Source organism: Gobius niger, assembly GCF_951799975.1.
Source record: "Gobius niger genome assembly, chromosome: 3".
Classification (NCBI taxonomy): domain Eukaryota; kingdom Metazoa; phylum Chordata; class Actinopteri; order Gobiiformes; family Gobiidae; genus Gobius; species Gobius niger.
Window position 1 is genome coordinate 24,557,490 of NC_136854.1, and position 26,477 is coordinate 24,583,966.

A 26,477-nucleotide genomic window follows, 5' to 3' on the forward strand; every position below is an offset into this window, starting at 1 on the left:
GGCAACGACCCGAAACAAAGTTTGGCGCAGCCAAACCAAAATTGGTACACACCTTCGTCATGACCGTCCGAACAAAAAAGTACATTACGTGGTTGCTAGGCAACCAACAGGAGGTCGGCCATTTTGGGAAATATCGCGTGATCTGGCGCCGAAGGCGCATTTCTTGCCTTTGCTCTTTTATAAACTCAACCGAGGGTGGCAGGGACGGCATAACCACGTACGGCGCGTTAGCGGCCCCCAGTTATTGCGGTGGCGTGCGACGGCGTGCGCCAACCGGCCAACGCTGCTCGCGAGGGCCTCTAAATGCCGCTTGCGGCTTTAATTATTATTATTTTTCTTCTATCCGTGTTTTTTTGGAATAACTCGACGAGTCGGCGACGAAAACTCACCATTTTTTGCCCAAAATTAAAAATCCCGGCGATACACAGTGTCAATGAATCCCATTAAAAAATGTTGAAAAATGGCGCGTCAGCGCCCCCTGGAAAATCAGGATTACATTGCGCCTATGGAGAGACTCGAAAATTTAAGTTTGTCGTTTTTGCCCAAAATTCAATTAGGTGAAAAAAAAAACTTTCACATCTCCAAATTTTAAAAATTCAAAAAAATGGCGCGTCAGCGCCCCCTGGAAAAACGACGTTAACATTGCGGCCTATGGCCAGACCCCCCAAAATCCCGAAAAACCCGAAAATTTTAGTTCGTCGTAGACGAAAAAAATTCGGCACAGTGATTGGTCACATGGAACCAAAAAAAAAAAGATATTACGCGGTTGCTAGGCAACCATCTGTATGGCGGCCATCTTGGCCAGAAGAGCGACCTGGCGCCGAAGGCGCCTTTTCGTGCCCTCGCATTTGAACGAACTCGTCCTAGGGCGTTGAACGCAGCGACTCCCCGGTCGCTCCAGATCATCTACACATGTGGGGCATTAAAAGTTATTAAAAACTTTCTAATAGGATTTCCGGTTTTGTAATGGCAACGCCATGAATTTGGCGTTCGTTTCGGCGTTCGCCGTCGCCTTCGAAGAGTCATAACTCGCACATACTTTGGCCGATTTTACTGTAACTTGAATCGTTGGTCGAGTCGTCGGCCCCGGATGTTTTGATATAGGAATTTTGAAAATGGGCGCAATAGCGCCCCCTACAGAGCACCGAATAAAAATGAATGGAGAAAAAAAGTAGACTTTGTCGTAGACAAATAAAATTTGGCACAGACGTCCGTCACGTGACCCCGATCAAAAAAGTCAATGATGGCCACGCCCATTTTCCCACCGTGTTGCCATGGCAACGACCCGATATAAAGTTTGGCGTAGCCAAGCCAAAATTGGTACACACCTTCGTCATGACTGTCCGAACAAAAAAGTACATTACGTGGTTGCTAGGCAACCCACACAAAGTCGGCCATTTTGGGAAATATCGCGTGATCTGGCGCCAAAGGCGCATTTCTTGCCTTTGCTCTTTTATAAACTCAACCGAGGGTGGCAGCGTTATTTTAACCACGTACGGCGTGGCAGCGCCCCCCGGTTATTGCGGTGGCGTGCGACGGCGTGCGCCAACCGGCCAACGCTGCTCGCGAGGGCCTCTAAATGCCGCTTGCGGCTTTAATTATTATTATTATTATTATTATTATTATTATTATTATTATTATTATAATATTGCCATGCATATATTGTATTGAACCTGGTAAAGTAAACCCCTATCTCATTAATAACAACAACTTAAATCCAAAACGTCTCAGGAAACAAAACGCGATTCTGTTATTGCTGTACTTGTCACTCGTGTGTTGCCGTACTGACGTAACACCCAAACAAGAAACAGTTTGCAGCTGATTAGTTAGCAGCTGCATGATTGCGTTCAAAGGAGTATTTTTTCTTTCTATTACCGTTTTATAAAATGTCACAGGATCCTTGGTAAGTATAAGCGATGGGGAAAAAAATGACGCTTTAAATGACAAAGAACTGCATCTGTTCGCAAAAACGAATTTCTAGTAAAGAATAACTAACGTTAGCATTGGCACGAACAAACGATCATTATAGTTTTTTTTTTGCTTTATTGTGGGGTAAGCGAACAACTGACACCTTCAAATAAACATTAAAGGGAATAAAATCGCATTGTGCTTGTTCAGTCAGTGGATATCATTGGCGTGCTGCTGAATAAGATAAACTACTGGTTGTATCAGTTGTATGACGAGGGATTCTGAAAGTTTTTTTTTTATGTTGGAAGTTTTACGAACATTTTTCATATCGTGTTTGCAGGTTGCAAAATTATGAGGCCACTTGCCGCCTGGCCCAGGAAATTGCAGAAAACATCCATGAACGAAACAGACAGCAGAGAACAGGGGGTAACCCGGCAAAAGTAAGCCTAATTCATACTCGTTCCGCTTTTGTGTTCAGGAGAGCTTACAATCAACATTTGCTTTGTGTTATTCGTTCATCTTATTAGATCAACATGACTCTACGAGCATCACTTCAGAAACTGAAGCAAAATATTTCTCAACTGAAGGAGGGCTTGTTGCGGGCCTCTTCATCACGTCGCATGTATCCTTTTTTTTTTTTTGGCCAAGGAAGTCACGGGACACCTTTCACGTCGGACCAACTCTCTAGCGCATTAAATGTCATATATCGAAAGAGGGCGCCAGAGTGATTCTTGATGCAATGTCACACACTGAACATCATTGCAGAGTATTCCGTGGACTTTAACACTGATCTGTCAGAACACAGGCAGAAGCTGACCGAAGGCAAAATCTTATTGATGACCTGCAAACAAGAGAGAAACAACTGAATACAACTTTTAAAGGAGAAGTCACAGGGGCTGAAACCAACAGGTAAGAAAGAAAAAGCAGACATCCAGCACCGTAAATGCTGTGTACGGTATGGATGGATCCAGCATCTTCAGATATGACCAGTAACAATCGATATATGATTTGAAATGAATAATGCGACTTAAGATCTCGCGAGGTAATATCTAACTTGTTACAATTAGTTTGGGTTGAACTCGCCAAAACTTTACATTGGATGCTGCACGTAATTGTCCTGGTGTTTGAAATTCCTGATTGTCATTGTCCAATCACAATAGCGATTCAAAGTTGACCCAGGAGATGAAAGGTTTTTATCCTCACCTTTGATGGTGCGTTACCGGTCACTAGCTGCGTGTACCTCCGGTGTGACCTGTGCAGGCTGACCCACCCCCGCTCTGTGATTTGTGAACAAGTGTCTCGATCTGACATTTTTGACAGGATGTTTGACTTGTAGCTCATTCCTTTTCATTACAGCTATCTTCCCTTCGCACTGTTGATCAAACATGGGGCCGCTTTTGTGCACATGTATACATTCAAGCAATTATAGTGTGAATGAATGAACTGTAGCTGTGTCAAAACTTGTATCCTTGTCTTTATTTGATGTTATGGCGATGTGACAAGGAACTGTTGTCAGCAATTATCTGTTCAGACTGAGGGGTGGGCCACAACATAAATGATCCAAACATAATTTAAAGGAAAATTATTTGTGAATGCAATATTATGTAGCTACTACGTTTTTGGATAAAAAAGAATTTACCAACCTATGATAAACCATCTAATGTCTGAGAAGGGCCAGTTCTCATGGTGTTGCATTGGATTGGCTGTGCTTTATTAAACTGAGGTGCTTTTTTGGTAATTAACAAAATATCAAAGTAGTTGTATATTTAATAAGTTCTAGGTTGTTTCATAAAGCAGCAAAGTATGTTGTTATTACTAAATATATTGTCTTTCATTGGTCTAGAAAGAGTTAAATCTTGCCTGTCTAAGTCACTCAGTGCAGACAGTGCTTTGTGGCTGCTAAAAGATATGACTGACTGGTTTTGGCGGTCTCCTCTGACTGGTTAATTGGATCTTCACACACTGGGCTCCTGAGTGGAGGAAGTAGAGAGACCCTCATGGTAATCAAACATGTCAGAGGGATTAGAGCCAGAGCTTTGTCTCACCTATGTCAGGCCGTCCCCCACACAGCTAGTGGAACTTAATAAAATATAATTTTCAAAACATTTCAAAAATTGCATATTCACTGCCACTAATATTCTCATTTCATTCATTTTATCTGTTTCTAATATAAGGTTATTTTTTTAATTCTTTTGCAATAATTACATTTGTGTGTGTGAGTAGATCATCTCTAATGACTGGAGGAACAGGTGGAGCTGCAGCCAATCCCTGGTTGATCAATGAAACAGAGGAGACCAGAGGCCTGATGTTTGGAGAGATCAAACAGCAGCAGCAGCGGATCGTAGAAGGTACTGTAAATATGTATCTTAAACGAAAATGGACATTTTAATTTATTTTTCAGATTGAATAAATTTTTTTCATACTATGCAGTGCGCATATTTTAATGTTATGTTTATCCAGCCCACTCTATCAGCGTGAACTTGAGAATAACACTCAGTTTACACATTTTATAAATTAGTATGAACATCATTGGCCTTTCATTTTTCCCTGTTTTTGTTATAAATGCTCTGAAAGCATTGAGGCAGCCACATGTCAGTTCACCTGCATCCCTGTGACACTTCATTGCTGTGTCTCCATTACGTATCTGGTTATTGTCAGTTCAGGATCCGAGAATACTTTTAAGAAGGCAAACCGCATGGAGGTTTTTAGTGTCCTCGGGGATTTCTATTGGAGTTGGGTAATGGCAAGTGCCTAAAGCTGTGGTCTGAGGGAGAAATTCCTGTGGTAGTGAGTGTGTCAAATTTGGAGACCTTGATTTTCCCCCTCTGCGCCCATGTCCTAATACCAAAAAGCACTACGCTGTGGGTAAAATACTGCTTTACCTCATCAGAGTGTAGTTGCCTCAGTTTACTGTGCCTGTACAATGTGATGGCTTTGTTCTTACTCTTGGAGTGCTGCTATTGTTTTTTCTTATTGCTTGCCAAGCTTGAGAAACCCCTTTTAAAAACATGTGCGTAGTTTGTAGATCATTTACTGTATCATTTTACTCAATACTTGCAGTATCTTTGTGATTACTGTCAATGTTTTCTTATTTTTCTCTCTCCCTCTTTTAGCCCAAGATGCTGGTTTGGATGCCTTGGCATCAGTCATTAGCCGACAGAAGATAATGGGGCAGGAGATCGGCAATGAGCTGGATGAGCAGAACGGTAATGTCCAATGCACAGATGTGTGTCCAAAGAATACCAGACTCATGACATACTGCAGTGTCAAATTAATCAGGCATACAGAGCTTTCTCTGCAATGGAAGGACTTGCCTCATGTAATTTGTTGGACTGTGATACTCTCTCAGACCACAGACACTGTAATGCTCTGTAACAAACATCAATGCACCACCACAGTTTGTGGCTTTATGGTATTAAGAAAGAAAGGGACAATAGGATTCGGATACAAGAATCATATTATCATTACCATAAGTAATGACTCCTCTTAATCATCTTCAATCTCTGTATCTCTAGAATTCCTTTTTTTTTTTTGCATTAATTTATAACAGATTGTTTTAATCCAACTAACCTCAAACAGTATGTTGAGAGAGATAAACAAAAAAAAGAAAAATGTTAATGAGAATGTGCTTTGATTCCTCTTTTTAACAAAGCTGAAACCAATCATGTCCATACCAGCTGCGCAGGTGTAAAGGTAGGGCTGGGCACCCAAATGTGTCTATAAAAAAAATAAGCTTCCATTCCATACCAGTTCTAGTAAATAAAGTTATTCACAATATGGATTTTCTTTAAAAGGAAGCAAAACTACACCAGCACATACTTGATGCTGCAAAAAACACTAAAAATGTACATTTTGAGTCTGACTAACACTGAGCTCGACACCTTTTACTTTGTCTATTTGGAAATACATTTTTGAAATGTAGAAATATTGATTGTGGCAACTGAGCTCCCATCCATCAGCATTACAGTTTAAGTCAAACCTCTCATGGGCGCACAGAGTCATGTCATAGACCTGTTGCTAGGACAGTTTTATTGGTGTGAATTCATGTAAGTAGTTAATTTAGCTTCAATTTCATCTGCTCGTTGCTACAGCCTTGCTCCTGTTCCATAAAACCCCTTTTTGGTGATTTGCAAATGAATTTATAAAAGAGAATAATTACAATTAGAGAAACTAAGAAGAGAAACTCCCTTCAAAATGATTTAAACTGATGTGCATAGCTAAATAATAATAATGAAAATAATAATACTGTAACTACTGCCACTTTTATTGTTACTTTCACCATAAATTTAGCACAAATACTATTTCCACGTTATTTACAACTTCGACTGCCATTTTTACAAATGAAAAAGACAACTCTCTCCTCAACTTCCCCCACTGTCTACATGCCATGCCACTACCATACATTTATTGTGATAGTGCATTTTTTTTCCAGAATGGGCTTCCTGTAGATGGATTTCATTTCAGTAAAAAAAAAAAAAGTCCCTGACTGCCAACACTGATGCCCAGTGTGTAACCCCGCTGTCCGACTCTCCTATGCCCCTGATCACTGCACTGTAACTATGTTTTCCTATAAATAGATTAAGCTCTTTGTAGTCAGACTCATGACCCAAGTGCAGTGAAGGTTGCACTCATTTCCTTTTTGGGCAAAACAACAGTGAGGTCACCGGAGGAAGATGACCCTTTTCAAAGGTTTAGGGATAAACCCAAAGCCCTTGTCCAACCCCCTCCAGAGGACTAAGTGGATCAAAACGCAACAGAAAAGGTCCTTAAGTCCCATACATTATCTACTGCAGTTTTTACACTTTTTAAAATGCAACACACCACAAGACTGATGGAGACGTTGAAATGGCATGGGATAGAAATGGGAGAAAGTCCCTGGAGATGAAGAATCTCTTTTTAAGGGAAGTCTTGGCCCCAGAGGGGATCCTGTTGTACAATTGTTTTGTGGTAGGGAAAGAATCCTGGAGGAAACCTACGCAGACACGGAGAGAACAAACTCCACACAGACACTGCTGTGCCACTGTGCCGCTCGTGACCCTTATAAGTATTGATTATAGACGATTATAAACAATTATGTTTTTCCTGGTCCTGTCTGAACAGAAGAAGTGATTTGAGTCAGGTAAGCCATCCGTCAAAGAGCTGATGCAGAGGCTACTTGAGTTGGCATGAAGTTTACTGTTTACATATTATTCATATTAATAGCAATGAAATCAATACTGCAATTTTGAAAATTGCAATGAGCTAATATTAGAGGACCTCCTTGAAAACGAGATAATTCATCTCAATGGGCTATTCCTCTTGAAATAAATAATGTTAAATAAATATGGACTTTAATATATGTACAGAACCTACAAACTCATTTAGACCTCAAGAAAAAAAATATTTAGTGGCTCAAATGTGCGTTGATAGAAACATTAATTGTGAAGCTGAATGCAGTCAGGATTGCAATTAGATATTTGTTTTCAAGTCAAAATGAATGAGACAAGTCTCAGACTTGAGCCACGAGAGACCACAAATGAAGACAAGGTGTCAGCAGAAGTCTCTGTTTTTCTTTGTCCATCCTTTCGTGCATCCATTTCTATCTCAGGTCAGATGTGGTGAAGAATCCTTTTCAGGCATGGAGACATTCCACATCAAATATTAGTACTTACATGGAAGAAATTCAACAGTCTGTCAAATTGTGAGAATTCCTATTACAAGCTGTTTTCTAGTTACATCTAATCCTTATTTAATGCCTTATTGTGCGTCAAATGATGCTGGGTATCTTTGTGGAAGCTGGTATTTTTCTTTAGGGATATTTGGTTTAAGATGACCTCATAATTTAACAACGTGACATTCAAGACGCCAGTAGATGTCTGAAGAGCAACAAATTGAGCTATAAGTGGATGCTAACATTCAAGAGTCAATTGCAGTTCTGTATATTTATGGAAATGGTTCATTGTCTAAAAGAATGTGAGAAATCGAACATGCGGTACAGTATGTAGCAGCTCTGAGGTGCGGTCAGTTGTCTGCAGATCCACATCATTTTCCAGATGTCCAGTAATGCATTTTTTTGGTTTCACTGCAAAATGCATACAGTCTCTCACAAAGATCCCACAATTCCACTGTTTCTGCAACATGTGACCATTGTTGTCATAGGGGCAGAGTTTACATGTTTAGATCCCGTACAGAAGTCCTCTTACGATCACCCTGAGGAATTTATCTTTGCACATCTGTCTTGTTCATCTAAAGGCAACAAGGCATCTGTAATATTAATGTAAAACGGGAAGTCTATCTGAAGTATTTGTTTAATAAATAATACAAAGTAAATAGCATTAATTTCAATAGCTTTTTACCCCAGTAATTTATGACCATGTGCTGTGATGGATCAACTATTGCTAAGCCCCCTTATTCAGCATTACCTCACTGGATAACCTGTTGTTTTTATAGCCAGGTCATTGCTCTGATTTTCTTGGGCCACATGCCCGTGTGTGGTATGAGCACAATTTAACTACAAACCAGTGTTGATGCTGTGCTGTGATTTTGCCCTGGAGAGCTCTTGTGGTCGCTCTGTCCAGGAGAAGCACATGAGCTGTTCATGTTGGTGGTATTGGTGGATGGGACTCTCTTCACTTTCAGCTGCCAGTTCCCTCTGGCTCTGGGCTCAGGATTCCCTGCCATTTAACTGCCTCTCGGCCCGACTTGGGCCAGCAGGTTCTTTTTTGGCTGCAACCAGTGACAGTGGGAACAAATCTCCCCCTGTGTTTATTTAATTGCTAACCGCGTCGCTTTGGCGGTTGTGTTCAAAGGACCGACATCTCAGTGTGGCTTCGTGGTCTTGCTTGCCCCAAGGGCAGCATGGGTCATCCTACATAATGAGTGGAAGGACTTACTTTACTAAGTTAGAGCATTGCAGCACATGGTTCCTATTTAAGGGAAAGATTGTACCTTCATGTGTCGGGTATTTTGTACGTGTTTATGTCCACATACTGTATATACATTAGTGCTGGAGGAGGTCACACTTGGCGTGTGTCTCTGGAGCATAAGTGCTTTGTCTGAGATCACTATGTTTGCGAAGTTCACACCACATGTCCTCCACATGTGGCAGGCTGTGACTGGCACACAGGGCCTGTTTCGAACTACATGAGCAGCTTCGATGCATTACATTGGACAGAATTGAATGTCATTGTAGGACACTTGGAATACATATAACATTCATCTCTTGGTCTTAGTCGTGTTTATTTATAAGGAGCTTGGCAAGCATTAATTTATATTTTACAATATTTATCAAACTGTAATATCATCTAAAACACATACTTCATCGTATAATGATTGTTTATAATCTTTGCCTTGGCTCCGGTGAACCATGTGCAGATATGTACTGTGGTTTAGCTACACCAGTGACCTGTAGACACAACATTACTATTGTTTTAGACTTGAAAGGCTTGACACAAAAATGATAGCCATCTCTTCTTTGGGTTACATCTGTGCTGGTATCTACACAGGCTTTTATCTTGGAAATGTTTCACTGATGTGTCAGCTTGCAAAACAAAGCCTTTCTTAAAGTCTTAAAGATCTGATAAACTATCGCAATATGTAATACTGGAACAGGTACAGTATATAGACACAACATGTCAATGTTTCTTTCTTTGCGGCTCGAATTCACCCCAACATAACAAAAAAGATCATAGACACAGCAGAGTATTTTTTAGTCCATATAGGATTTTAAGGAGCTGAATTCTCACCCCTTCTGTAATGATTATTTTGTGTTCATGCTTAAAATAAGTTTGCGGTTAGGCTGTGGTGTAATATTTTAAGATTTCCTTACCGATTGTAAAACAAAAAATATATATATATATTTTCTTGGACAAATTGTCGACCAATTCTGTTTCAATTTGTTTTTTTGTCCTAAGACAATTGGATGTTATCGCTTGTATTTGGTCCTGTGTCACATCTTTTCCCATGTATGCAAGATGCGACACAGGACTCCATTCACAGAATTGTGCAGCTCAGTACATTAATTAGTAAGGAAAATGTTAATGATATATCCGAAAATAAGCGTAGTATTCTTTGATTCAGCCAGTGTGTGTGTGTCAATGTCTATGTATGAAGCTAGTGCATAAAGTGTGTGAGAGTGTTAAAGCAAACTGAGTCTGGCATCAACTTCAAAGTCTCTCCATAACTCCTCTGTCAGTCCGTCAGCACATTACCGGGAAGCACCTCTATCCACAGGAGTCACACAATTTATTACCATCACCTCACTTACTCTTCTTGTCTATTGACTTATACACTCACATTTCCCGCAACAGGTTGTACTGTATATAGCCATATTGTCTTTGGTGTAATCCAAACGGGTAATATGTTTTTATTAGTCTCAACGTCTTGAAGACCAGCTGTTGCATAAGAACGTATGGCTCGTGTCAATTATGGTATTATTGTAATATCTTTTAAGATTTTTAAATTTGATACAAAGTGCACAGACCACACACATTTTTCAACAATCAATACTTTCACACTCGTAAGAAGCCACAAGAAAGATTTGGATAACTACAAGACATGAGGGGTGGCAGTAAATGTGCTTCAGAGAGGTGCTTGAGCACTTGCACTGTTATCCTCTCATATCAGCTCTGCCTTTGGCCAGCCCCAGTGAATAACAGCCTGGTCTGGGACCACGAGGCTACAGGGTGAAATTCATCTCATGAGGTGCGTGACATGAAGTGGAAGTGCTTGTTGTGACTGACTGGCCCAAAATCAGCCTCCTTGGGAAAACTCCTGGTCTTCCGATAGGCCAGCCAGCCACAGTAGCGTTGCTTGTAATAGTCGTTTGTAACACAATCGCACTGATCACATACATACAAGGAGCGCCACGACAAATCATCCCTTGCGAGAAAGTCTTTTTGGGCCTCGCTTCCCCAAACTCAGGATGATTCTAAATGTGCTAAAACATCTCTATTCTGTCTCCAGCTTAATGTATAATGCTGACTAAAGTTTTCTGACTTAAGAATTTAACAGCAAGCAGAGGCATGACAAGGAAGCAAACTGCCCCCGACCCTCCTGTACTGACTGTTGCTGTTGATGAAGTGTGATGCTGGTGATGAAGTGTCACTAAGCTGGTCTGGAGATGGTGCCAGTGACAGGGTGGTCCCCTCACAACACTCCTCCACCACTACTACTAGTACTACTACCACCACTACCATCATCTTAACTGCTACTACTACTTCAACTAAACTTAACTTCTGCCATTACTGTGGTTATTACTGGGGCTGCTGCTCCTGGCACCCTCATCCTCATCATCACACATTGTTCACTTGCACCTGGCCGTGCACTGGCTCAGAGTGGAGAGCAACCTACAGTACGTGTTTTTGGTCCCAATTTAAAATTACAAAAACAAAGACTGTAGAAGCTTCTGTAGTTTGAATGTACAAAGTATGATGCAACACTTTGTAGTTACCTCTTTTCTCACACTGAACCAGGCCTAAACCAGGACTAAACCAGGACTAAACCAAGACTAAACAGGGCTCAGTGTGTTGTACTGAGCAAAGAGGAGAAACACATCTCTGCATTGGCACATTGTGTACATAATATAGGCTAAAATTCATTCTGCAATTTAGGAGCCAAAATGTATTTTTAGAGTCATAAACTCAATAATAACAGGATTCAATGAATTGCATTATTTCGATAGCCTGGCTAAGGGCAAACTAAAACATCACGTGATATTAACAAGTGATTACAAGTGATCGTCCATAGCCGTTTATTGGGCACAACGAATGTCAATCATATGCGTCTTGCCGTCCCTCCTCGTTCTGTGATTCCCAAATCCATGCAAAGATTTCGGCTATGGTCCCCAGGCTGCTGTGCAGCTCGAAATGATTCGAGCACTCAGCAGCCTGCCCTTAGCCAGGCTATTATTTTCAAAGCACAGTAATCATTATTGGATTTATGTAAACATGAATTAATCCTGTATGTTTCGGACCTTTGCTTGATATTTTATTTTCAATTTGGACCTTAGTGAAATTTCATTCAGGACCCCTGTGCTAATGCATGTCTAACACTAATATGTTTTTTAATTAGATGTACAGTACAGCGCAGAATTATCTTTTTTCATAAATGTTTCACTTTTCACTTTAATGTTCATGTATTAATACAAAAGTTATAACTATTACACCAAGGGTGCCCAAAGTGATTTGTCCCTCCAAAAGATTTATTTATTTAATTTGAACATGTTGTACATGTTCTAAGGGGAACACACTTGTGTTTTGTTAATGTGCAATGGAAGAATCATTTCCATACTCTGACACAGAAGTACAACATCTCTACTTGTACTGATGCAAGGGTGTTAAAGCGTTGGGAAACTCATGACGAGTTGAATTAAGTAACCTTAGAGAAGTGTTCTAGCCTGATAAAAACAGATCAACAGAACATTTACTGTGATTTTTAAATAATATCACTGCATTTTCTCAATGGGGACAAAACTCATTCAGTCCAGTTCATAAATGTTGCATACTGGCTGTAGTGAAGTTGATGTAAAGTAAAATACCCCAGAATTGTACATTCCACCTCTGTTGTTTGCACAATGTTATGCAGTTTCACTCCTAGAAACACCAACTGAGTATGTATGTGCTGGAGCTTTTTCTTCATTTATTAGTTTTGTGTTTCAGATTAAGTAGCTCTTGTCAGTTGGTTCTTTCTGTGACCATCACAAGACATGATGGATCTTGGTGAGTGTTCCCGGGGTTATAGAGGTGACAATGTCAGTGGACACACACATTGCTTTACTTTACGACTGCTGCACAAATGTTCAGCATTAGAGCCTGAAATCAGATTGACAGTAAAATATGAGTATCTGTTGGTGTTGTTAGCTTCACAATGAGACACTTTGAACAATCACATAGGCATTCATTTTAGACAGACACAATACATATATATATAATGATGCAATTCTTTGTTCAGTCTTTTGAGTCTGTACTGGTACATGAAGCAGAATGAATGTCATTCACATATAACATGCAGAAAGAGAAATATGCTTGTCAAAAGTGTTAAATACATGGAAAATTAAGCACTGATAAGTCCAGATTTCTTAAATTTGGTTTTGGTTTGTCAGTTTTCCCTGTAAAACCTCATAATTGCCATTTATGCTTTAATGTTACAGTTTGCCAAGAGACAGAGCCAGGATAAACTTTCTGTTACCATTTGTGTATGAACAAACAATGTTCTGTTCAATAACTGTAAGTTTTATAAGAGCTATTACTTGCTGTCAGGAAACACCCCATGATGCAACAGCTCTTATCCGACCCCCTGTGTGCCTACCCAGGCAGCCTGTCGGTCTGACTGTGCCCCTGGGGGCCACACAGGGGCCAGTGTCCGATAGTGAAACTAATCTGACATGTCCTGCAGTTTGTCAGTTGGCCAGAAGAGCGTAGAAGAATTGACTAAAATGTAAAAACAAAAAGGTAAAAAAGAATAAACTAAAGTATTCAATGTTTGCATATAATTATGCTTTTGTTGTTGTGATGAAAAAACGGTTCATCATCATCAACCTTTATTGCAGACTCGAGGTCCAGTTAAAAACGAAAAAACAAACACACAACAACATTTAGAGCAGACAACTGTACCAATGCTGCCACAGTTCAGACTGGTAGCGCGTGGCACTGACTTTGATGTTTGTCAAGCTCAGGTTCATTTTCACTTCTTTCAGCATTTCAAATCTGATAAACACTCTTCAAGGAAGGTTTATCTCAAATGGGCAGAACATTTTCACACTCAGTTTATAAACGTCCAACACGCTGAGGTTTTGAACATGACGGGCCTTAATCTGTTCTGCCGTCAGACCTTCACAGTGGGTTTGTTTACAGTACCCAGTGAAAAAGGGGGGTGCGTTTAAAGAAAGTTGTCCAAGTCTGTGTAACTTCTTGTAAATTCCATAATTGTCTTGTGTTGTACCATCACGCTGAGTGCCTGAACATGTGCCAAGGAAAGATGAAGTTACATTCAGAAGTGTGCATGTTTTGGTTGGCACTGCAGCTCTATGCCCCTCTAAACACAGTCAGTCCCACCATGACCGATTGGTAACAGTTGTGGTCAGGTCCCTCTGATTTACAACAACATACATGTTCCCCTTCACTGTGTGATCCTCAGGAGAAATCATCTTCACAACAGAATTGGCTCCAGAGAGTCAGATTCATTAACACACAAAAACTCCTTTTCCTCCATACGCTTTGCCCACTCTGGGAAATGTCCTACAATAACAAGCACACTAACAAAAAATAAAACAATGACTTATGTTTGTATTGCGCCTGACAGGCTTCATCAAATGCTACACTGTTGTCATTATTAATACTTCATACTCGATGGCGATGAGCTATGTATGTAGCCACAGCTGCCCTAGTTTGATAGAGGATTTTTGCTGGAAATGGATGAGTGGCTCAAAGACTAAGATCATTATTGTTATGTCAAAATTATTATGCTTCATACCAAGGTTGATTGACTTGAGGTCTTAAATCTGGTGATCATTATTGATCATTGTGGCTCTCGGATGATTGGACAAACATAGAATTCACCTTTTTTTATATGTCCTCTAGGTATCTTCTTTCTTGTACGTACAGATCTTATACAGTGAAATAACTAAATTGCTTACATAAATGGAGAGATTGCAACATTTGACAAATGAAAAATAAACTGGTAGAATAATTTGTTTGGGCCCATGTTGTAAAGTGAGCAGTTTATTTTATGTCTGTTTTCTGAAGTCATGGCTATTCAAAGGTTCCCACTGGTGGTGTATTGTCGAGTTGATTTCCTGAGAACAGTAGATCATTGGAAGTATTTGAGGGCAATGTATGTGTATTTACCCAAAGGCTATCGTGGTGTGCGAATAATAATGTCATAAAAAGTGGGTGGAGGCCACATATTCGCCCTTGTCTAGTTGGAACTTGGAAGTAATCACTACATTCAGATGTTAGTACAAAGCCAGAGCCCAGTCATAAGACTTGGCAAGGTGCAATCCAAAACATCCTCCTTGTCTGGTGTGAGTAGTGCGTGGTACAAATGGCTCAGCGTCTGTCTGCCAGTGCAGGAAGTGCAGTGTCTGTAAATTGCTGCCTGATGCTGCGATGATCATGAGGGAATCTCCCGGGACGCTGCACACACGGAGTTCTCTCATCTCCCATCCAAAAATGCTGTTTTTACTTCTTCACATATTTGTCAGCCAGTACGTAGTGAGCTGTCATGTATAACATGGATATGGTTTTAACCTGAAAGCCGGAAACTACCATCTATATGAGTTTTCAAGGGGTATACAGTGACTTTGCAAGTGTTTTGACATGCTTGAGTCATACTTTTTATGATACATTTTATTTATACGCCTTCTTGCTTTGGTAACGTTTTTAATCAAGTTATTGAGGGACTTAAACAAGCTTTGTTAAAACCGACAGTTAAACAAACCTTGTTTGACAGTGGGCGACAGTGGCGCAGATGGTAGAGCAGGTCGTCTCATGATCGGAAGATCGGGGGTTCGAATCCCACCTCCTCAAAGTGCACACTGTCGTTGTGTGGGCAAGACACTTCACCCACATTGCCCCCAGTGTCTGCGTACATTGGTGTATGAATGAGAGTATGAATGGGTGAGTGGATCCTTGCTGTAAAGCTCTTTGAGTGCCTAATGTAGGTGGAAAAGCGCTATATAAGTTGAGACCATTTATTCATTGAGGCAGGAGAAGAGATAATAAACAGGCTTCAGTACTTCATCTACGGACATACATTTCAATTAAATCCACACTCTCTGTGTCGTTTATTTGTTTTTTTATTTGGTCGGGACTGATTGTAGCCATGGGCTAATTTCCATCTGTTGTCCCTCACTCTGACACGATGTCACTCACCTTAACTTAATGTACATGTTTTTAGTGGTAGTGGAAGCCAGAGTACCCAGAGGAAACCTACGCAGACACGGGAAGAACCTGTGAGGCACAAGCGCTAACCACTGCGTCACTGTGCTGTCAGAAAATCTTTTAACTGCCACAGAAGCAATGAGGCTCTTTGATTTAACAAAATCATCTATGCAATGGATTCAGTCCTTGAGTAAGACCCTTGCCTTAACCCAAAAGATTAAGCATGACATTTGAGTTTGACTTTGCTCGGTCATCAAAAGCACTGCTAGAGTTACAAATATAAGCAAAAGCTACATCAAAATCAGTTAACACGATATTTATTCTTAATTAATGTTCATCTGTGTCACACTTTGTAAATACTTCCTCTAGGTACTCTCTTAAAATAAAAACATGTAAAGAGTGTTAATGGCAGCCAGTAAGACAATCCTCAGTTATTGTTATAATGATCTTCCTGCATCTTCACCCCCTGTGGAAGTCATCGGAGCCTTGTCTTCAAAACAAATGCCTTTATTGTCGATGGCTTTCTCATCACTTTTTTCCCCCCACATACTGTAAATCTTGTTGTGTGAAGTCCTAAGTCAGATAAAAATCATTTCACTATTAAGTAATACAGATGTTATGTCATCGTTGTATTTTTTTTACAGAAATTATTGATGACCTTGCACATCTTGTGGACAAAACAGACGACCGGATCCGTAATGAGACACGGCGGGTCAAACTGATTGAAACAAAGTCTGCTTCATGTGGTAAGACATAAATGACTTAATACATAAATGTTTTCAATTTCAACCAACCTTCTGTGCACAAGATTCAATATAGAGAGTATGCAGATGATGTCCAGTGTTTACCCTAGGTTTACTGGTTTGGCATTGGGGTTTGACTACATGTACATGCGCGCGGTGCATAAACCAATTTTAGCAACCACAAAAGGCTATGGTTTTAATGGGCACTCATGAAATCAAATAATACAACAAAATAATGGTAGGAACATAGCATTACATAGAAACTTCATTATTATTCTATGCATAATAATTAGAATCACAAAACTAATAGTTAAAGTTTGAATCACAATCAACTTTTCTCTCAACATTTGGTCATCAATAGCAGATTAGTTCACTGCATTATGTGTCTGTTTTCTTTGATTCCTTGAGAGAATGTTGTTTAATGGCCCAGAAGGATGACATGACGGGGATAAGCCCACTTGGCAGAGGGCGCTGTGTCGTTGAATGGTGGGTGGACCAGGTCTGTCTCTCTCGCTTTAGGGACATCTTCAGACCTCTAATGATTGGCTTTGAGGCCAATTCAGTGGCGTCAGCTCACTGCATCCAAGTATTTATGACTGTGCACGGCACACCTTCTCTATTAGCCACCCTCTGTTTTAGCTTGTTTGAGCAGCAGAACGACCGCTTGTCCTTTTCTCCGCAGCAGACCAGTCTATTGTGCATCTGTAGCCAATCAGTGCCTCTGCAGTGATCCAGTTTGCCCTCTGAAATACCAAGCCGCATTGCTTAAGGCTGCATCATTGTGCTGGGGGACATGGCTAACAGGTGGTCACACACAACAGAGAAGCAAGCAGTGTGAAGGACGGCCCCCCAAATAGTTGGTTTTGTCTGCGTGGTCCCCATGGTGTCAACGCGGGAGTTTGTTTGAATATCCCAGAGTCTACTACACCATCATGCAACCCAGATTCTTTGCCCTTCCTTTTCTATGAGTTCATAATGCAGTTGAGAGATAATGTTGTATGTATTTTTCCTTATATGCTGCATGAAATAAGGATGTAGGAAACCTATGAAAGACCTGTAAACAGTCAAGTATTATAAAAACAAAACAACAATTAATCTCATTTGAATCAATAGTGTCTCAATCAGTGAATCTCATTCTAGAGGCAATATAATGTGCTATAAAAACACCAAAATAATCTGTATCTTATTGTGTATAAAATTTGTCTCAACCTCTTCAAACATGTTCAGAAATGTTTCACTTAGTCTTCTCTCAAGTCTGTGTACCTCTGAAATGGTTTAAAACGTGCACTAAGAACAGAAACTCGATTTTAAGGCGTAACACGAGAGGTTTAAAGGTGCACTATGTAACTTTTTAAGTAGAAAAAAATCTTAATATTTGTGCATATTTTACCTTTTAATGACTCCGTGGCTTCATGGGTGCAGCATGGCACCTTTGCTTTCCCTTACACTGGCCTTTATGACACTCCATGATTAATTGTTTTTCGGGGTTTATATATAGAAACTGTCCAGAAACCCCAAAACAGTTCCCTCTGGACTCGTAAAGGCCACCGTGAGGGAATGCAAAAATGAAATGCTGCACCCATAATGCCACTGAGCCAAAAAAAGTTACATAGTGTAAAAAGTTACATTTAATTCTAATTTTCAAACCTTATCGTGATCACAATCAACGCAATACCAACAATTGCAGTACAGTTATGTCTAAGAACAAGTGTTCATAAATGGCTATGTTTAACTGTGAAGTAGCCTGTGTGTCCTATTCTGTATTGACATGGGTGAGATGTTTTTGGCAAATGGAAAATTCCCCTTTGGTCGTCTCAGTCTCACCTCCTCTCTGTCATCCCCATGTTCATCTCTCCAGTTTTTTTGACACCTGTCTTTGTGTGGAGCGCAGAAAGGTTTGAAAATACTACATACCATGAATTGTTTCAACGGCTCACCCTGTTGTCCCAGGCAGTGTTCATAATTCCTCAGCTTTAGAGATGTACGGTATTTATTTTTCTAAATGTAGAGTTTGGTGCCATGTCTTAGTTAAACATACAGGCTATTTTTGACAACTTAATATCTTTGTGGATTCCTCCTTCAAAATGTATTTGATAATTCTTAATCAGCTTTTAATTAAGTAAGTTAGTAAGTAAGACGAGGGTTGTTGTGTTGCCGGGTCAGTGTACTTTTGGGTATTTGGATTTTCTTCATTGGAATGAAAATAAAAAATGGAAAAACAAGTTGGTTTTCAATTTTGGTTTGCAAAACAAAAAACGAAAAATGAAAAAAAAAACATCCATTTTTCAAGTGAATGAAACGTTGTTTTTAAAGTTAAAGCTGATTTTCATGTTTGCATTGTATATTTAATAAACAAAAAACAAATTAAGATGAAAACGAAAAACATGTAACCGGAAGTTGACATATTTGTGTGCCAAGAGCGCTAAATACAAACGCCTCTTAAATGAAGGTGCAGTTTGTGCAAAAACATCCGCCTTGTGATTGTCGGCCTGCGGCTCGAAGTGTGCCTCTGTATCGGCACATTTAGGCCATTCCTTTGGTTCGTGGCCAGCAGACACTATAGATACTATAATAGGAATGATAGCAAAAAAAAAATCTTTATAAGAGGCCGGAGTCTGGGGTCTCCTTTGTGCACAGTGAGGCACTGGTGTGAACCGAAGAGCGCAGGATTTTCTCTGTCATCAATGGCCTATTAGCAAATCAAGGGGAGGAACACATTCACTTTCATCTCAAGTTAGCAAAGGTCTAATGAAAAGTGCTGGAGAGACATGAACAAATATGTTTGATCTAATCAGAGCAAGTGCGCTCTGTGGCGCATTTGCTAACTTTTACGCACAGCCCAGATGCGCACTAAGCAGACCGGCGAGGTGTGCACACGCGGTGTTGGCGCGCGTCTTCAAATATGGCAGTTCATCTGTTTTATTAAAGAGAAAAAGATTTGGCAATTTGGAGTTCTTTCTTGCAGCCCTGGTTTCTGTCCTCAAAGTTTACAACGACCCCCGTGCCAGTACAGTTCCAGACCGCTGCATTATCTGCAGACATGACCCTTGTACGTAGCCTGTTTGCAGTCCGGGAGCAGCTTGGACACGTAAGGCAATGCTGCGTCTTGATGCACTAGAGGCACTTGTAAAACAGATGCAGTTAGTGGGGAGCAGGGACGTCAACTTCCCATCAGCAGCAGGTAGGCTGTAGCAGGCTGGCAAAGTCTGCCTAGAGCTACAGCCTACAGTCTTGGCCTTGGAATGGAGCAGGTCGGGCGTTCACGAGAGCCGCCGTTACGTTGTGTCTGTGTCTGCCTCTTCTATCCCAGCCTCCGCCAGTAAGGACCACATTCAGCCAACATATCAATCTGTTAGGCCAAGTCTAAAATATGGACAGGGCACAAGCCACGCCTTTGTGCACAGAATGTGCTGTGCGCATCTGGCTAGAACCGCTCAAAGAGAGGCTGTGCGTAAAAGTTACCAAGTGCGCCGCAGAGCGCACGGAGCCCCGAGTCAAAGGGCGGTTTTGATTGGGGGCCGAGTTAAAGCGAGACATTGACCACACTGGTTTAGTTCATTGAGGGTTAGTCAAGAGACTGATCTACTGAAGGACATTATCGTAGAGAGACGGTAGTTGTGCGTAAAACTGATTAGATCAAACATATTTGTTCGTGTCTCTCCAGCACTTTTCATTAGACCTTTGCTGACTTGAGATGAAGGTGAATGTGTTCCTCTCCTTGATTTATTGATGACAGAGAAAATCCTGCGCTCTTCGGTTCACACCAGTGCCTCACTGTGCACAAAGGCACACTTCGAGCCGCAGGCTGACAATCACAAGGCGGATGTTTTTGCACAAACAGCCCCTTCATATAAGAGGCGTTTATATTTAGCGCTCTTGGAGCACAAATATGACAACTTCCGGTTACATAAACGAAAATTGGGTTGTTTTTCGTTTTCGTCTTTATTTGTTTTTTGTTTATTAAATATACAATGCAAACATGAACATCAGCTTTCTCTTTAAAAACAACATTTCATCCACTTGAAAAATGGCTGTTTTTTTTGGTGTTTTTTTTCGTTTTTTGATTTGCAAACCAAAATTGAAAAACAACTTGTTTTTCCATGTTTTATTTTCATTCCAATGAAGAAAATCCAAATACCCAAAAGTACACTGACCCATATTGGGGGTCATTTATCAAAGCGGGTGCCGAGTAGTGGTTGCAAACTGAAAAATTAAATATGCTATTTTGTGAGCATGCACTCAATTTACAATTTGATGTTGCCGGTATTACAGTATCAGGCCACCAAATCTGATATGTAAATAAGACAATGCTGCGTGAGTGCAAAGTGCATAAATGAGCCTGCTGCTGATCCACTTTTACACGTGCTACTCACTTTGCACATGAGCAAACGCTTGATAAATAACCCCCATTGTGTAGCCCTGATCTGAAATAATCAAAAAAAACTAAAGTTGAACCTGATCGTTCATGTCATGGATGCAGTTGTGTTTTATTTATGCAATCAATGCACCACAAATTCTGCATGTTAACAAAACACATTTCATTTGCATTATGAAACACCACAGGCCTCGAGAATGCAATGATGTCATCTAAAACCCAGGAATAGGAGGTGTCGCTAAGTGGGACGGGTGAATAGAGCCAGAGTCCTGTTAGAGAGTAAGTCTTGGGGAGTGGTATCAGGAAACAGTGGTGCTTGAGTGGCAGCTCTCACTGGGCTAATCCCTGTGGAGGGCCACTTGTGCAGCCTCATACATCCTGCAGGTGGCTCGCATCTCAAGTACTCGCAGTGATAATAGATACTGTGGGTGAAGGGCAGGAGACTGATGCCGTTGAACAATATCCCTGAAGAGAAGAGGAAATGTTTGTCAGCAGAGCTGTGCAATTCATTTTAATCAAACTGAAGTGTGGAAAGTTTAAAATGTGGTCCATTTTAACACTTCTACAGTATCTAATAAGTATATAAAAGCAACATTTTTTTTTTTTTTTTATATCAGTCTATGAGTCATTATGAAGGAAAAAAATCGTCAGTCTCAGTGACTTCCTAATGTTCATTCTTTACATAACAAAACCTCAGTTCAAGTGAGTCTTAAGTTTTATTTTATTTTTACCTTTGTTACAAATCCCCATTGTAATTACGGCAGCAGTAGCTCTTATTCTTGGGGTGTCTGTCAAAAATGTTAAACTTATAACATTATAAATAATGATAATAATGATCAACGTGCTTGATAAATAACTTCTAAACCTTGTTAACATAAAAACAGTTTCCCTAATTCCAGGGGTCGCCTCTCCATAGAAGCTCTGTGAACCGTGAGCAAAGGCCATTGAGGAAGTGCTAGGGTTAAGTTCAGAGGTTACCTGCTCTCTTTTCTCTCTCCCCAATTATTCATCTCGATTTGTCTTTCCGATGTGTCTGAAATCACTGAAACGGGATGACGCCCAGACTGCAGCGCTGGCGGGACGCTTCTGGGTGGTCAGTCTATGAGCACAACGCTGACCATTAGCATCAAGGCTAATCTATCAGGCAGGAAACAGCAGTATTGTCTGTGCTCCCTTAGGAGGGTCAGTTGGTTGCTGCTGCAGAGCAAAAACTGGATGTTGTCAAGTTGTTTTGAAATGACGTATTGCTCAGCTTGGCTTCTATTTACCGCTGTTGGTGCCATGGTTTGTCGAAGTCGCTGACAGGTGTTGGCTATTGCTGAATGAAAATTTGGAATTGTGAGTGTAACTTAGGATGGGTGTTGTTCTTTCCTGCTATAAAGTGGTGATTGTTAGAATTGTGTGTATTTTCTTCAAAAGTGGGGTCATATTGATCAATCTCGATTTTCAGTTACATTTTATTTATAGCTCTTACTAATACAACATGCATGAACATAAACAAAAAAAACAACCAAAAAACAATGGGAGCAGCAGTGGAGCTTAAGTGGGACAGCTACAGGGCTGATGACCTTGGGGAAGGGACCCACAAACTTTGGGGCCAACTTGTGACTCTCCGCTTGAATTAGGGCGTTACAGGCCTTACTCCAAGGTGACAAGAGCAGGAGCAGAAGAAACAGTCATCTCATCTTCAAGGTCTGGAAACATAAAAATCCATCCATTTTCTTCCGCTTTATCCGGGGCCGGGTCATACAATTTATTTATTTTGCACTTTACATTTCCGGAAAGTCTCAAAGCAGGAGGTTGATATCCATTCACACATTGAAGACGCGCCAGTGGAAGAAACGGGGAAAGAATTGTGTACAAATTCTAGCCAAACGAGCTTATTGGTTCACTGAGAAGGATTCTGAGGCACCGAACACTAGGTAGTTACCAGTTCCTGATTGTACCGCTCAGACTGACTGCGGATGATAGCCAGATGACAGATTAGCAGATACGCCGATAAGTCTGCAGAACTCTCTTCAGAACCTGGATGTGAACTCAGGGCCCCGGTTACTAACAATGTCCTGTGGAAGACCATTAAGGCGAAAAATATTGGACAAAAGAAGCTCAGCAGTGTCCTTTGGTCTCAGGTCACTCTTGCAAAAGAGATTATTCATCTCAATGAGTTTTTTTTACTTGGTTAAATAAAGGTTAAATAAAATAAAATAAATAAAATTGGCAGAGGGGAGTTTGGACAGCAGGCAAAAAATTTGCCATTTTAGAGAAGCAGTCAACCACAGTCAGAATGCCTGAATTACCTTTAGATGGAGGCAACAAAGTCCAAGGAGATATGAGACCAAGGGCGCTTGGGAACTGGCAGAGGCTGGAGGAGGCCGGCAACTTGGTATCTGGAAGTCTTGTTCTGGGCACAAACTGGGCATACTTCAACAAACTCCCCCACGCCTTACAACAGAGAGGACCAACAAAACCTCTGTTAAATGACAAACACAGTGCGACTCCGCCCTGGATAACAGCTGTACAGAGAATTATGGGCCCACTGGAGGACACAAGTGCGAAGCAGAGCAGGGACAAAAAGTCTGTTGGTGGGACAACCCACTGGTGTCTGGATTGCCCTTCGGCCTCCTGGGTTCCTTTAACCTCACTCTCTATGTCCCAGGAGCTTGCACCGCTAACACAAGAAGAAGACAGGATAGTAGAGGTCTCAGAGGGAGAAGATGCTTTAAACCCAGGGGACAGGGCATTGGACCTGGCATTCCTGGAACCAGGACGATAGGACAACGTAAAGGAGAAACAATTGAAAAATGAGCCCACCTGGCCTGGCACGAGTTGAGTCTCTTGGTTGTCCTGATGTACTTTATGGCCCGTCCAGACCAGGAACAGCTGCACCCTCGAGCCGATGTCTCCATTCTTCCATGGACAGTTTAACCAGTTACTTGCCGCCTCCCCTGATCAGGGGACTAGAGTGAGGGTCAGGGGATAGAAAATAAAACCTCAATAATAGTCCAGAAGGGGATGTGACAGTTTTGCCACAGAACTAACAAGCCCCATGACGATATTAAGATTGACCAAAGTTCAAAGTGTTTTCACAATAAAATTTCACAGATAATTTTAAAGTCATACCTAAAATGTTTGGGCATATTATTGACTTACTGACTATTAATTCCAAGTTTTGCTATCAACAAAGCTTGTGGCATTAAAACATCTCCAATATAGATGAATGGTTCACAACAAGAGAATGATACTGACAGTAAATGCTGGCATATGGACTTCTTACATCTTGATGGCAACACAAGCTTTAGTTGATTGGACCACCGCACGCGCTTCAACATGGTTTCTATCTGTCTGTCTCCCTGTGGGAACCACCACCAATTAGGCGGCTGAGGAGAACACACAGCCCAAGAATGAGAGATATGTAAACTTTGAGTGAAAGCCGGGGAAATACAAGGCGCTCAGACAACGACAAGTTTAGTCAGTGGGGGACTGTGGATGTTTATGGATAAAGCCGTTTAATAAGTATTTGGACTAATTGTGACACTCTTGTGTTTTATTTACAGTTTGTGTACGTATGACTCCTTATTAGTCAAATTCCTGTATGTGAAATTGTACGTTTATGGTTTGCTTCAAATGGCCTCCCAAAAGTCTATTGTTTAATTTTTCAGATTTGAAGGATAGGCCTACTTTAAAATGATTATATAGATATATATAGTATTTAAGATATGCATAATACCAATTGAAAGTAAATATAGCAGCTAATGGCAATCAGATGTTTCCAAATGATGAAACCGCTCTAAACCGGTGTCACCGCTTGTCTGGGGGTGGCGACTTTAATAAAAAAGTGTAATATTTTTAGGTCCTGGGGCTTGGGGACTTTGATGAAGTGTGAGTGAGCTTGTGCACATTTTTTCGTCTGCTTCCATAGTATCAGTGAAAAACAATGATTATCCTCTCCAGGCACAATCAGAAACATATGCCTATCAAAGTGTGCAATCTGTGGCAGTAAAGCGGCGAGGCTGTGGAGCGCATGTAAACTGCATTAAGTCATCAGGAGCCCAATGGTGATGCATCGAGAGAGGCACCAGGGATTTAGTTAAGATTAGAGGGTGGGTTAAACAGGTTTTAAGGAATGTTTTGAATAAAAAAGTAATGTTTTTACCATGCAAAGTTGAATTATAGTTTTACCATAAAAATATAGAGGTAAACAGGTGACTTTTCTTTGTCATTATAAAGTGCAAATCTTGTTTTTAGTGATTTATTTGCATTTTGTCAAATTAGAACTGTTTCCATAGCAATAAACAATTCTTTTGTTGAACATCACAACTCCTCAAAATAGCTTCCATAACGGGAAAGGGCCTGTAACCGAAACCCATGAATAGGTACATCATGGCCTTTTAGGTGTTTTCTTTTCATTTCTTTCATGACAAAGTTAAACAAACGTTCAATGGTGAATGCAAAGTGCTAATAGAGCTGTTTTGTTTGTGTGCACAGGGATGTTGGTGGTCATCATGCTGCTGCTCGTGGCCATCATCGTGGTCGCTGTGTGGCCTGTGTAGCCGGATGGACCTCTGGAGACCACTGCAGTCCCACACTGTATCCCCTTTTTACTTTTCATTTTTATCAAACTTAACACATAGCTTACAATGAATGATAACTTGCAAAACCCAATTAACGTCTGTATATTGTATTGTTTAGAGAGGTATTTAAATTGTCTTTGATTATGTACGACAAGGCCATGATGATGTTGTAAATTATTAATGTTACTGAAATCATGTCTCATGGCACCACAACGATTTTCCACCAGTGGCATACATGTTTTCATGTATTTATATTGAGCATGTGCTGCAATACATTAACACACTGAATATTGCTTATTAAATTACTATGCCACATGTTCAAAAGTTGCAATAACTGTTGCATTTTCTCTCTACTGGTACATTGTTTTCTTATGTTTTCTCATATAATCTTACTGAAGAATATGTTGCTTGTAACTGAGCCAAGCTGCTACTTTTTAAATAAAGAATAAAGAAAGAAGTGTTTGGTGTGGGCTCTGCAGCACAACTACATTTTTACTGGAAACTGATATAATGTCATGTCCGCGGACGGCGTAAATGAATGGAACCTGCCAGTCATGGGGTGCTCCTTGTTCTCCATCGTACAAATATCAAAGTTGGTTAAAGGAAAGTCATTAAAAAATGCTTGTTGAAGATTCAAGAGTTTATTTATTCTGAAAGTCTGACTTAAATTCTACCAGGTTGTTGTGTTCAGTAGTTACTTCCTTCTTTATCGCAGAGATCTAAACAACCACAAACAAGTAAAAAGGTGGGGGGGGGGGACAAGATAAAATTCACAATGTCTTGTGTCATTAAATATATTCATATATAATACCATAATATATTAGTACACAATGTAAAACAACATTGCAAAAAGTCTGCAACGGTGACAGCTAAACGACATTTACAATTCATAGTATAAACAGAAAGCAATGGCCGTGTGGGACCGTTGCTTTTGTAGTTTAAAATTTACAGCACGATTTACAGATATAGCAGGTGGGATTGCTGGAAAATGGTGCCAGAATATGTTACTATTACAAGGAGA

At 40.5% G+C, this 26,477-nt stretch overlaps 1 protein-coding gene across 1 annotated transcript; it reads left to right on the forward strand.

Annotated features, from left to right (window-relative positions):
* The first annotated feature begins 2,252 nt into the window (after positions 1-2,252).
* stx8 (syntaxin 8) lies at positions 2,253-25,854 on the forward strand. The gene is made up of 7 exons (XM_079554348.1): positions 2,253-2,348; positions 2,436-2,530; positions 2,707-2,817; positions 4,132-4,256; positions 5,022-5,114; positions 16,412-16,513; positions 25,371-25,854. Exons 2-7 carry the CDS (start codon positions 2,442-2,444, stop codon positions 25,433-25,435), a joined length of 585 nt encoding a protein of 194 aa, XP_079410474.1. The 5' UTR covers positions 2,253-2,348; positions 2,436-2,441; the 3' UTR covers positions 25,436-25,854.
* Positions 25,855-26,477: the final 623 nt, after the last annotated feature.